This window comes from Scomber japonicus, chromosome 5 (genome assembly GCF_027409825.1).
Source record: "Scomber japonicus isolate fScoJap1 chromosome 5, fScoJap1.pri, whole genome shotgun sequence".
NCBI lineage: Eukaryota > Metazoa > Chordata > Actinopteri > Scombriformes > Scombridae > Scomber > Scomber japonicus.
Genome location: NC_070582.1, coordinates 18,692,625 through 18,706,072, shown reverse-complemented (window position 1 = coordinate 18,706,072; position 13,448 = coordinate 18,692,625). Strand labels below are relative to the sequence as shown.

At 39.2% G+C, this 13,448-nt stretch overlaps 1 protein-coding gene across 1 annotated transcript in view; it reads left to right on the top strand.

The window, feature by feature from the left end:
* Positions 1 to 688: 688 nt before the first annotated feature.
* Positions 689 to 13,448, top strand: part of igf1ra (insulin-like growth factor 1a receptor) — an 82,825-nt gene continuing 70,065 nt past the window's right edge. Inside the window, exon 1 of the mRNA XM_053318585.1 lies at positions 689 to 794. Within this exon, the coding sequence (XP_053174560.1) occupies positions 689 to 794 (106 nt within the window). The remainder of the gene's footprint in view (positions 795 to 13,448) is intronic.

The following is a 13,448-nucleotide window of genomic DNA, read 5'->3' as shown; positions in this document are numbered from 1 at the left end:
CGGGGCCAGGACAGCTTGGTGGAGATCGGGAGCTTGTGCTTGGCTGAATGGCATAGGCAAAAAAAACGTTTTTCATTCATTTTTCACCCTTGCAGCCACCACCCCTGTGGATCTGGACGCGTCCACCCCCTCCTCTTCTCCTCCTACCCTCACACGCAGTCATTCACACGGGGGATTCTTGCGAACGTTCATTTATTATGGTGGTATTCCTGTAGGCCACTAATAATAACATCTAGTCTGTTATTTTTATTATCATTACCAGGCCTGATCGCACTGTGCGCGCACTGCTGTTTTCAAGAGATGGAGACTGAAGATGGGGATTACCATCATTTATCCAGTAAAATCACTGGCTTGTGTGCCATACCAGCCGACGTCAAAGTATCTTGTGATTGGCAAAAATAGCGAACTGTTTTAGTATTTTTCTTCTTCTCTAAAGGAATTCCCTGTTTTAATTGTCACACACACATTTCTATATATTTTTATAGCGAACCCTGGTAGACAAGCAGCCACGCATTTGCAGGCTACCAGAGAGTAGCCTTTTCTGGGCTACAGACGCATTTATTTTTCCTTTTTTATATTAACGCTCTCCCTTTTTAAGAGCTGGTGTCAACAACCTCATCATTTCATTTCCTTTTTTGTCCTTGCCTTTTCTTTCTTTTCTTTTCTTTTTTTTTAAAAGAAGTGAATAATGTTCAAGAACATGAGATCTGATAAACCTATGGGTAGCCCGACCTTGTTTTGGGGTCTGATGCTGTCTGCCTCCACCATCTGCATATGGTCCACATATGGAGAGGGTGAGTATTTCTTTTTTTAAATGATACTAAGTAGACGTTTTTTCAATCAAGAGGCCTTGAAATGTTATTGTAGCCCAGTTTATCCTCTTATAAAGCAGCCTTTAGCTGACTGTTTTTCTGTTGTTTTTTTAAAACTAAAATCTAAAAATTTAAATAATATTTTTTCTTTCAACTGAATATCCATGTTTTAAGACTTTGTTATTGAATACAACTAACCTGATGAGCTGTAGCGCACAGACGTGTGACTGGTATGTTATATACTATATTTGCTGAAGAAGACCATGTGGTAGCTGCCTTCAAAATGTGAACGCAATAAGCCCAAATCTGCTTTTATTATGCTCAATATCACGTGATGTAACGTAGTAGTGTTGTTTCTTTAGGAACCAAGAGGGTTATCAGACAAATGTCGCCATAATCTTCATGTTAGACACGCAGAAAGCAGAGGATGAAGCCAGGGAGCAGAGCTGAAGGTTACTACGACCATGTGGCCATTTTGCATGGCGTCGCTGCGCATGAACAGCCTGAACCAGACTAATCTTTACTTCTTAAAAGATCATACTGTCATAAAAAACAGGAGCAGGCTTTAAATATTATGATGCAGCTGAATATCATTGTAAATAGTCACCGTGATAAGGAAAAATGCTTTTACATTTTCGGAGGTGCATTCTTTACGTCCAGACCCTTAAAAAAAAGTCCAACTACGTAGTAAGTATGATTTGTATAGGCTGTAATTATGTGGTTAAATTATTGTTAAGGTTTTAAAATACAGGTGAGTGCCCAACCCATTTTTAACGCCATGCTACTTTCCACACACAAATTGTTTGGCACACTGAACAAGAAAAAATGACAAAACTTTTCAGCTTAGTCATGATAGCATATAAATGTAAAATATAGGAAAATAAACATATTGAAACAACAGACATTATATTATATAAATTGTTATAATATATATATTCATTTTGAAACTCATTTCCCCTGCAGGGCTTTCCTTTTAGTGTTTCAGCATTTAATTGTCAGCTATAAAAAAAACCCCAACAAAACAACAATGTTCATATTAATAATTCCTCATTGAATTTTCTGCAATTACAAGCTCTATTCAAAGTAATCGTGTGTGTAATCGTGCAATATGATTTAAACTTCTGCCCTGCCCTGGCTGTTATCTCAATGTTGTTTTTTTATGTTTTACAATTTAAAATGGCTTAATAATATTTCAGTGAGCATATTTAAAAAGCTTTTCTGATCTAATCTTAGGTAATCTCATCTAATAGATTGTAAAAGCAGAGCAGAGCTTTCTATCAATGCTGAAACAGAGGAACAAGTGGAATCAGTGATGGTTGCTTTGCTTTTACGTTGGTCATTATCGTCATTACAATTATTTGCTGTAACTGCTGGTTGATCATATTATTGGCTTTAAAGTACCATTCACTGTTTTAGACAAAGGATACTACAGAGAAAAAGTCCTTTCTGTATTATAGAGGTGTTTTAGTAAAGTCTTTCTATTTTTAGTTAACTTTATAGCAGTAAAAATCATTTGATTAGTTTTTATGATATTTTCTAGTTAAAGCAACAACAGGAACATGGTTTACATCACCAGAAAAGTGAGCTTTAGATCAAAACGTTGTTCTTAGTTCTTCTGGATGCATTTTTGTTCTAATACATCTACAATAACACCACATCAAAGTAATGATCCTTTTTGAAGTATTAGATTTGTAATGTGGTAATTTGACAATATGAGGCTTTCTACCTTCAGCCCAGAGACCCAGAGATGATTTTGGTTTTGCTTTACACAGGTAGTGTGTTAGTTTGCATTTGGTGTTTACGTCACTTCCTTTTTAATCAATGGGACGGTGGAGACAACTTGACATGGGAAGGAGACATGAGGAGGACCTCTCTCCTATTTCTTTGCACCCTCCTGAGCTTTTGAGACACCCATGAACGCAGCTGGGGGCTGGGAGACAAGTGGTTGCTTTCAGATCTTGACGCTCTGTGGTGTATAATGCATCAGTCCTTCCAGAACAAAGAGTTCACATACTAAGACCACCGGTGAATATAAAGACAGGGACCAGTTTATCACTTGGGGATGTTTACTTCACTGGGCTGTTGTGGCTCAGAATTTCCAGCTTCTATCATCACTCAGTGGAAAATCACAGATATCCATTAGGGGTTGAAAACTTTTTTTTTTTGATAATCTATCCACACCAATAAAGTGTAATTAAGCTCCCTTTTAACTCTCACCACAGTAAACTTTCCATGCCATGGCTTCCAAGCATGCAGCAAACAAGTCTCTAAAAGGGAGAGGGAGTATGAGGGAGATGGAGACTTGGTGTTTGGAAATAGAACGTGCAAAAATACACTTGCCAGAGAAACAGACTTGGTTTTGTTGATTGGAAGAGTGGAGAGTGTGTGAACTGTTTAATTGGCTTTTGCTGTTCACACCAAGCGGTCTCCTGTATGGACTGATGCGCCCCTCGCTTAACTTCATCACTTGGCACTGCTACTATTAGAGTTATAAATAGATATGTCACCAGCAACACTGGCGGCGCAGGGGTTGTGTGAGTACAGGCACCCTCTGTCCCGTTCCATGAGGGCACACCAGTGTTCCTGTTCAGTTATTTATGAAAGGACATGTTGCTCCGGAAAACTTGAATGGCGGCATAAATAATCAAACGTCAGCAAGCATTGTGTTTGACAGGCAGCCCTCCTACTTTTCCCTCTGGGGTATGGTATGTTGCAGCATAGTGCTCTATGTCGTGACGGGGCAAGTGGCTCAAATATGACTGCTGTCACTCTACTCCAAGGTGCCCCACTCCATCTTGTGACTAAGCCTATATACAACCCCCCCCCTCCTATCGCTCTCTCCCTTCACTATGCTTTCCCTTCCCCCATTCCTGGATGCAGGAATGCCTTGTCTCACCCCTGGTGAGTAGGTGTAGCAAGTGTTCATGGCCCTATGGTGTTTGTGTGGGCGTGAGTTTATTGTGCAGCTTTCTGCATACTGCAGCAGGACCCAGCGTGACAGCCTGAGTCAGTGGCGTGCCCCTGTGTAAGGATGTGAAAGTGTGTCACTGGGCTAGTTTGTGAGAGTGCAGTCAAATGCTGTCCTGCAGCTTCTCCAGGCTGCCAGCTGAGGTTTACAATGCTTAATTAAACACTTTATTTCAAGTGGCCCGTCATTGGATTTGCTCAAATGCAGTCTCTGGCCAACTGCACATACTACATCATCATGGGCTGCCGGTTTAATGGCCCGTGGAGTATTGTACAATTTGTGAGATGATTGTAAATGTTAGCCCTGTTAATGGATGATGCGTGCTGTATCAGTTGAAAGCTGTTCATCAAGAAATGAATCTGTATTAGAATTAATCAGCCAAAGATTATTATTGTCTGAGGTGTTTCCAGAATCTTAACAGGAAACGTTTTGTGTTGTTTCATGCCAATCATTCAGTCATGACTTGGTCAAATTAAAGTTTCCAAATAAGCTATTTACTGTATGCATTGTAGAGCACAGGCACTTATAAAGTATAGCAATATAGCAGTAATGTCATGAAAGACAGCAAGTAGATTTGTCTGTATCCTCAGATTAAGGCATTATTCTGACAATATAAATGCTTTTGTCTGATTACACACTAAGCTTACAGTCAGTTTAGCATCAATTTATGCTTCATATTTCAATTTACTTTGTTTTTTATGGATTTTATTTATTTGCATATATGCCAGATGACATGAAGTGTAAGAGTGGCACAACTAGCAGCTGTGGGAAAAATATTTTTAGGATGACTCCAAAAAAGGGTTGAAACAGTTAATAAAACAATCACAATTTAAATTAAACCAATAATAGCCTTCCATTTTTTTTCTCCTATTCTTTTTCGTTTCCTGTAGTTTCTCCACGCCTCCCTACAGCTATCAATCAAACAAATAATCCTTTAAAAAACAACCTTTTTGTTACATTCAAACAGTCAACTTGATGTTAGTTATTTAAAGTGATCAGGTTATAGTGAGCATGTAAACCCTCCTCTCCCTCTGACGGTGGGGGGAGACTTTGTGTGAGAGTTGTTATGATGGGAAGTGTAGTGTTACTGTTTGGGGTTTTGGTGATATCTGAGCCACAGTGTTTGAAGTAAGAGTCCACTGAGGGGAAGCGGCCCACCAGACCGCCGGTCAGATGACTTCCAGTATGCTAGGGATTAGGGCCAGTTGATGTGGCAGGTGTGAGGGGATATGACCGCACAGTGACCAGCTCCCTCAATGTTCTGACTAGAGCTGGAGTTTAGTGGAAGATTTTTGGTGCTAATTGTGCTTATAATGGTCCAGAATTAATACATATTCCAAATATGATACATGTCTTTGTTTTTTAGAGTGAATACTTTGCCATGTGCCATCTACATGCCTCCTAAATTAAAGCAGGTGCTCTGTGATTGCCCATAAATTGGAACTAAATGCGAGGACCAATTAGATAATCCAATTAAACTTAATTTAAGAAGCTATTTACAGATATGTTGACACCTTAACTGTGCATTACAAATATTACATAACAATACACTAGCCTTGTTTTTTGACATCAATAAATATCTTATAAACAAGAAATTGTCAGTATTCAGTCTATTAGTTTTAATATGATTTCAACTGAGAAAAAAAATCCACTTTAATACATGGAGCTCTCTGTGCTACATACTAATATAATTAAATGAAGCACCAAAATGATTAGAAGTTTTATGAATGGACAAACTAATCATTTAGAAGGTATTTTTAAATCAGAAATTGATTAAAATAATTTCTCCATTAGGAATACTAAACATTTCCCCACATCTTCCTCTATGTGAACTTGTTTCTTTTTCTACTTTATATTATAATAAGTAATGGAAATAATTATTAGTTGCTCCCAGCACATTAACAACTCTACTGGGGTCATGAGAGTTTTAGGCTGCCAAAAGTGTGTCACAGGTCAGAGGAGGCTGAGAAACACTGTCCCTAAACTAATCCCGGGATAGAGGAATCTTCCTAATTACCTTCCTGGAGTTTACAGCTGGATGTGTGGAAAAGGATACAATTATGTGTTTTCCCACAATGCTCCGTCTGTGGCCTCTAATAAACAGCACGACGTGTGGTCTGAAATCCCAGACTGTTCAATGTTATGTTTTTGTCAGCTAAAACTCAGATTATGTTCATTTACATATACAATCAGATTATATTTGAAGTCATGGCCATTAGCCTTGGCTTAATTTGCCTAGATTTACAAAGGGGTCAGTGTATGACTGTGTGTGTGTGTGTGTTTGTGTGATGACATTTCAGCAGAGGGCCAGGGCAAGGTTTATCAATCATAAACATGAGCCGATGGATCCCATTACATTGTGGAGATATGTGTGTTTACTCAGCAGTGTGAAGAGCAAAGAGAGACAGGAGGGAGAGACAGACACATTTATGCAGGCTTATCCCTCCTCTGTGGACACATCTGAAATCTTTGCATCACTCCCAGGCCATTATTTCCGGTTCTTTAATTTTGTTTCCACGTCTTCCTGTTTATGCAACGATGAATAAAGGGTTTGGTATCTTAAACCTTATTCAAGCATTGTTGCCTACACAACAAATGGATTGACTGGAAAGAATCAAAAGCCTGGAGGCTTAGTTTGAGGCAACTTCCCACTCAATCCTTTTCCAAGGAAGTTATTCGAATTTTTGGTACTTAACATGACTAAAGAGTAGAACAAGAGAATCACAAAGGAGTTAAAAAAAAAAAAAAAAACCCTTTCAATTTTTTTTATTGGTACTTCCTTTCTTTTCTACATTTTTGAGTATAATTCATTTTTTTGGGTAAAGATAGAACACACAGGAATATGTTCTTTGCATTTACAACTCCCAGATATACATTTAATGCAAAAAGCAGTTTCTTTTTGTCATGGCTTTACACCAGTTGGCCTCAGACAGCTATGCTGGGCAGAAACCTTATCTCTCCCTCGCCACAGTATCTCTTTGCTCCCCCCCCCTCCATTCTCTGGCCAGACGCCCCCTGATTTTATTAATGCCCTCATCAGGAAGTGGGGCCTAGAATTTCTCTTTACTAACAAACAAATTAGTCTTTGTATTTGAGTGGCTCCACCCCCCTCCTCCCTTTCTCTCCGGCTGCTGGAGAAGCTGGAAGAAAATTCTCAATGAAACAAAGAAGACATGCAGCTCGATGGCTCACAAGTGGAGCCCAGGGGCATTTGTGTTGATTGTAGAAAGCAAATACTATTTTCTACTGGAGTAATCATTTCCGTTCTAAATTTGGAGAAGTGACACACCCTGACAGGAGCAAAGATAGCCCATTCATCCTGATAAACAATGCCGCTTCTTTTTTTTGATGGAATAATCTGAACAAAGAACGTCAAACATAGGCTTTTTTGTCTCTGCTGAAGTGGGTTTAATTTACACAGAGGCATTTTAAGATTATGTACACATGCTGTTTGAATATATGCCAAGGAGAGGTCACAAATCCAATTTTGGTGTGTTTTCTGCAGGCATTTTTTCATTATATTAGTTGTCTGATTATTTGGCTCATTGCTTTATCGGTAGCCATGGTTAAACAGCTGCCTTGCACATTCAGGAGTATAATAAAGGGAGGAGGTCCACGCAGCAAGTACACAAATTATTTACTAAAAATGACTCACCGTAAACAAACTACATATTAATAGTTTAGGGATAGGTGCTGGGTGCTAAGAAACTGTTGATGCTAACCTAAACTAATTGTAACATGAACCAAGTCTAAACTAAACTCAATCAAAACCCAAATCCATTGGTGACACCAATCCATGAATTGAGGTGGGAGGGGTCAGACCATCAGGCAAAATCTGAAAAGACAACAGTGAGGATAGCAGACAAAATAAGTGTTTTTACTGCAGAGGTTAGTCAATGGAGCCACCAAAATGGAGCCACCAAAACTGCAGTAATACCTGACTAGCACAAAGAATGGCATTAATTCTTGTTTGGTTGCTGTCACAGGATATTACTCAATGGCCTTCACCTTAGCCTGGACAAGACAAACTTCACCCTGGCCTACAACCTTATCCAGATAGATCACTGGGGCTTTAACAAACTCACATATGTTTTATTGACAGTTAAATTTGCTTCTCCAGTCAAATACTGCATGCAGATGTTGAACATGAGCTTCCCATGTGTCGCTGAACACAACATCATCATCCAAATAAGCTGCACACCCTGTCAGACCAGCTAACACCCTGTTCATAAGGTGCTGAAATGTTCCTGGAGCGTTTCTCTGCCCAAAAGGCATTACAGATCAAGAAAACAATTCCCATGGTGAAATGAAAGATTGAATTTCCTTGGCTTTGCTATCAGTGGCACCTGCCAATAACCTTCAAAGGATCTAGCTTAACCACAAATTTGCATTTCCCGCCTGATCAATGTAGTCCTCCATATGAGGCACTGGATAACAGTCAGCATTAACTTTTCTGAAATCTATGCAAAATCTGTCTGACCCATTAGTCGTATCTGCCAACAGATGTGGCCCAACCAGAGCATGCTGGTTCTGCTATCCCATGTTTTATTATGTACTCTACCTCCTTTTCCATCTAAAGGCACGACTCTGTATACAACTATGTCAATCTAACAGGCGTGACATATCCTGGCTGGATCAAACCTTACATTTGTCCTTGGAACGTGCCTCACCACAAGATTAGGTGGCTCAAGGGCAACTCCTAGAGACTTACAAGTTCAAGGAAATGAACTTTTAAACTGTTCCAACATCATTGAACCATCCAAATCCTCATAATTGTCTATCCTAATAAGCAAGGCAAAATGAGCCAAAATATCTTGCACCAATTTGACATTGCTTTGCTCGTCCCCTTTCTTTTAGTTCCTGAACTGCTTCCTGTATGCTTCAGGAAGCAGTTCATATGCTTTTAGAACTGCACATTTAACCTTAGTATAAGCACCACTTTCAGTAGAACTAACGGCAGAAAATGCTCTCTGGGCCTTGCCTGTGGTAACATATTGCTCCATCAAAGTTTTATGACTAACCAGCCATCCTCTAACCTCTGCCACACACTCAAACAATGCAAAAAATGTGTGTGGGTCATCAACTTTAGGTAGAATCCACAAGTTCTCAGCAATATCAAAACCAGTTTACACACCTGTAGTTTCACTTCTTCTACTCATGGCAATCAATGACTTATGTACTCCAATTTCATTTGCTCTACTTTTACCTCCAATGCTACCTCAACCCTTATTCATCCAACTAAATCTGTAATCTCTCATTCTCTATTTTTGCTCTTTCCTTCTCTAGTTGCATACACTGTTCAAATGACAAAGTCTTACCAAAAAGCTCTGAAACTATTGGAGCCACTAGAACGAGAATTACCTCTAAAAGCCTGGCAGATACAGCTAGCCCCTCCACAATGCCCCTTGCTCAGCCTCTCTTGGCACCTTTTCAATTTTTTCACCAGCCCAAACATTCTGCCAACTCAACTAAATCTGCCTTTGTAAACTGAGTTTAAGTACTATGAGACAGTCTTTTTAGAAACTCAGGGACCAAAGTATTACTATGCTCAGTATAAATGTTTAACTACGTCAGGTTGACTACACAGCCAGAGTAAAATACATTAAGCACACATCCAAAAAACAAAATAAGGCAGTCTGAGTCACACAATACACAGCCACAGGGAGACTGAGTAATTATGGAGCGTCCCCTCCTATCTGCCTAGAACAAACTGACTAACTACACCCTAGTCTTCATGTCCTCACTGGCACTGGGTACTTGTGGATCTAAAAACTGTCTGTATTGGGGAAGACCAATTTCCCCAGGCAATACTACAGGGTGCTCCTGAACCAAATGCTACTTACCAAATGGACAACACACACGCACAAAAAAAATCACCAGTGAAAACAAAAAATCAGCCACTTCTCCTTGTGACCTGATTCCTGCCACCACCTATATAGGGGAGACACAAATGGCGCAGCTACCCAGCTACAATCATCCCCGACCGTATACTGCATAACCCACACTCACTGTTCACTTTGAATACAAAGCTTATATGCAAGTTAATACAATTGAGAACTGTACTGTCCCAAACCCTACTTGCTTAAAAGTTGAATATGTAGAATATTTATTAAAAGCTATATTTTTTTAAAAATAATACAGCCACGGGGCATTTTGAGGGGTACAGAATGAAAGTATTGCTTTTCCATAAAAAAAAATATTTAGTCTGAGTTAATATTTTTAAAATGTTTTGACGGGTTTGACAATGACGTTCTGTGTACACTGTACCAGCCAATTAGCGGCAGGAATTGCGGGTTGCCAGGGTTATCTGTTGTTCCGGCACAGCTACTGTAGGCTGGCACTGGGTGAAATGGAGTTGTAAACAAGCAGAGCCGTGTTGGACTTACTAAAACCAGCGTTTTTTGCTCTCAAGTACAACTTTTCATCACAAAACTTCGAAGGTAAGACAGAATATCTGTTAGTCACTGCTGGTTCACTGAGTTTTTAGCGCAATAATAGTGGTATTGTTGAACTCGCCAGGGTCTTAGCTTTCATATGAGATGCTATTTGTTTGTGTACCATGAAGTATCAAAACGGTAGAAATGGAAATGTGGAGAGTGGGTTGACTTTCTGACGCTATTCGGATTTTGATATTTGATCATTAAAGACCGTGTAAAGTGAAAATATATTTGTGTTCTGAGTTAGTCACATCACAGACAGATGTGTTATTAACCATCCTTCCAAATTTGAATGCTAGAAAAATTGTCTAAGTATGTAAAATTATCTTTTAAAATCATGAAAAATCAAGCACTTCTCTGTGCTGCCAAACGCTGGGGGCGTGTCTGCTGAAGGCGCTGGAAACACACCCACGAGCGGAAGGGGGCTGCCTCCGTGTAACATAGCAACAGTAGCAATGGACGCTAGCGCTAACAACAGCATTGCAGTGACCCAGCCCTACATGTTTGAGCCATCAGAGCCAGATACTGACTCGGAGTCAGACAATGAACATGCACAATCTCGTGCCTCACAGTCTGCAACAGAATGGTAATGTATTTCTCCTATTTATGCAAGTTAGCAATATGTATTACTGACTATGGGAGTCTACAGTTAGCTGAGTTAGCCGCCAAGCTAGCAACCGAGTTACGCTCCCACTGACTATTATAGCCTAGCAAAAACTTTAGGGTTTCATGTAATGAAGAATTGTGATTGTTTTGTCTGTTCACAGATTAAACAACACTTGACTTTTATTACTGTTTCGTTAATTTAATTACTCCTTTTGTTTATACCTAATAAAGGTAGTACTAGTATTTGTTTTAGAGTGTAGTGGGTGGTAAACCCAAGTAAATTCAGTTTGTCCAGCTTTGAAAGGAGGCAGTTTACTCGTTTTTTCAGATCACATTATTCAACAAATGTGGGGAAACGCATTAGGTAACTAATTAGACTACAAAAAAGTAAAATATAACACTAGCCAGTTTCACTTAGTCAGTTACTTACTTGTGTCTTCTGATTAATTTGTGGATTGCTGAATGTCATCATTACATCACACAGGCTGAATAAGACAATATGCTTCAACTGATTAGGTCATTTTGCTGAACCAGGCTTCATACTGAACGGACAACTGAAATGGTTAACATTTGTCACACTGTGATTAAAAATGTACTTGTGCAGGTGCACATGTGGAGAATGCAGAACAATGCCCACAGAGGTTGAACATGTCTGCTGCAAGGAGCTGAATGCTGTATGTAAATGAAAACTGTTTTTCACAATAATAATTCAAATAATGAATACATAAGCAGCAGCATACTAGATGTCTAGCACTAAAACACCTATTACACATATTCCTATAGGTTCAGAGTAGATGTGGAGAGCTGCCTGAAGAGCCACGCTGCATGACTCTTCATCCAGGCTTGGCTGAAGAACCCCTACTCCCTGCAGAATGCCCTAAACATTTATCAGGCAGATCATGGACCACTGGCGGAAAAGGAAAGATTTGGGTAACGTAGACAATATAATAATTGTTTTACTGATTTCGGATATTTATAAATTACACTTGTGTTGATCAAATGACATGCCTTTCAAAGAGAGGTAAGGTTTAGTACCCGGGAATAAACTTACATCATTTATACAATCATATTATAGTTAACTAATGTATACAGTGTATTTCATTTACACTTAAAGCACATGAGTGATGCTTGACTGTATCCATTTTAATCCTTCATCTTCCTGAGCTATATATAAACTCTCATGTTGGACAGATAAATACTGGTTCATTCTTTAGCTGTTTTTCACTACATAGTAAATCAACCAACATGTACATCACCTTGATATATAGATGTATAAACTGAATGCACATGATTGGACATTTATACAAGCAATCATAGGTTTATTATTATTATTAATTCTGAAAATGTAGCTGTGTGGTCGTGGAAATTCTTTGGAATAAAAAAACTGCTGTCCATTTTCTTGTCCATCCATTTAGCCAATATGATGAGGTAGACTGCAGGTTGATGAATCAAACTCATCTTCCGAGGTCCCAATCTGTAAGACATGACAAAAAATGTGGAGGGAAAGGCTTTTGTTTATTACATCAATCAAACAAATAAGTTCAGTTTGGTTTGGGATAGGTTCTTCTAAAAGACAACACATGTCAATAATGTTTTGTGAAAGACAGCTCCAGTGTCAAATTTGATTACACAGAGGACAACATACCAAAAAGAAACATACATAAAAATATAAATCAAAGTATTTTTCTACATTTTTTATTACAGGCCTGCTCGCTATCTGGCCTACAGGAGTTTTGTGTCCTGGTGCTGGGGATACCTGGGAAAGGACAACCGGGTTGTCATCCCCTCCTGTGTTGTCCTCCGCATTCATCAGGAGTACCCTGATGAAGATGGGGAATACACAGGTTTTAAACCTCCCCTTTAGATTGTTTTATTATTTATAGTTTATTGCTTGCTTATATTGTTATTTGTTTATAAAATGTGTCCAATGTAAAATAAATGTATTATTGAGTAATGATATATTTGTGTGTGTCACAACTTACTTCTTTTACAATGGAGGCTGGTGGAGCTCTGGTCCTGAGATTGGCTGAGGCAGGAGTAGGCTTGGGCGGTATAAAGGTGTTGCAGTATACCAAGGTGCTTTCTGAGTGCTTCATACTGTTATAGTGGTTTAATTTCAAATGTTTTAGTCACCACGGAAATTAGTCTCCAGAAATGTGTAATAAATACCATACACTAAGGTAAATGTCTGGAAGCTATGAAGGCTTGAAAAAAATATATATACCGCCCAAGTCTAGGCACAAGGTAAGTCACAGGAACAGTGGCTGCCAGATATGCTGGAGGAAGACACTGAGACCTGTACATGGGAAAAGAAAACAGGAATAAGGAAAAGAGACATTAGGCTGTCATCATGACCACTGCATACATACACACAACATACCTCGTGGGTACCTCGGAAGCCACTTTGACGCTCATTTTAGGTGTCCCTCGGTCCATGTTTTACATTACACACAAACGTAAAACCTCAGTCTACATATAATTCCTTGTCATAGCTATATTGGTGCACATAAAATATTACCTGTCGGTTATCATTGTGTTGTCGGATGGATGACGCTCAGGGAATAAGGCCAAATTATGTCACGATTACATGCATGCTAACATTACACGGGCATGACAGGGTGCATG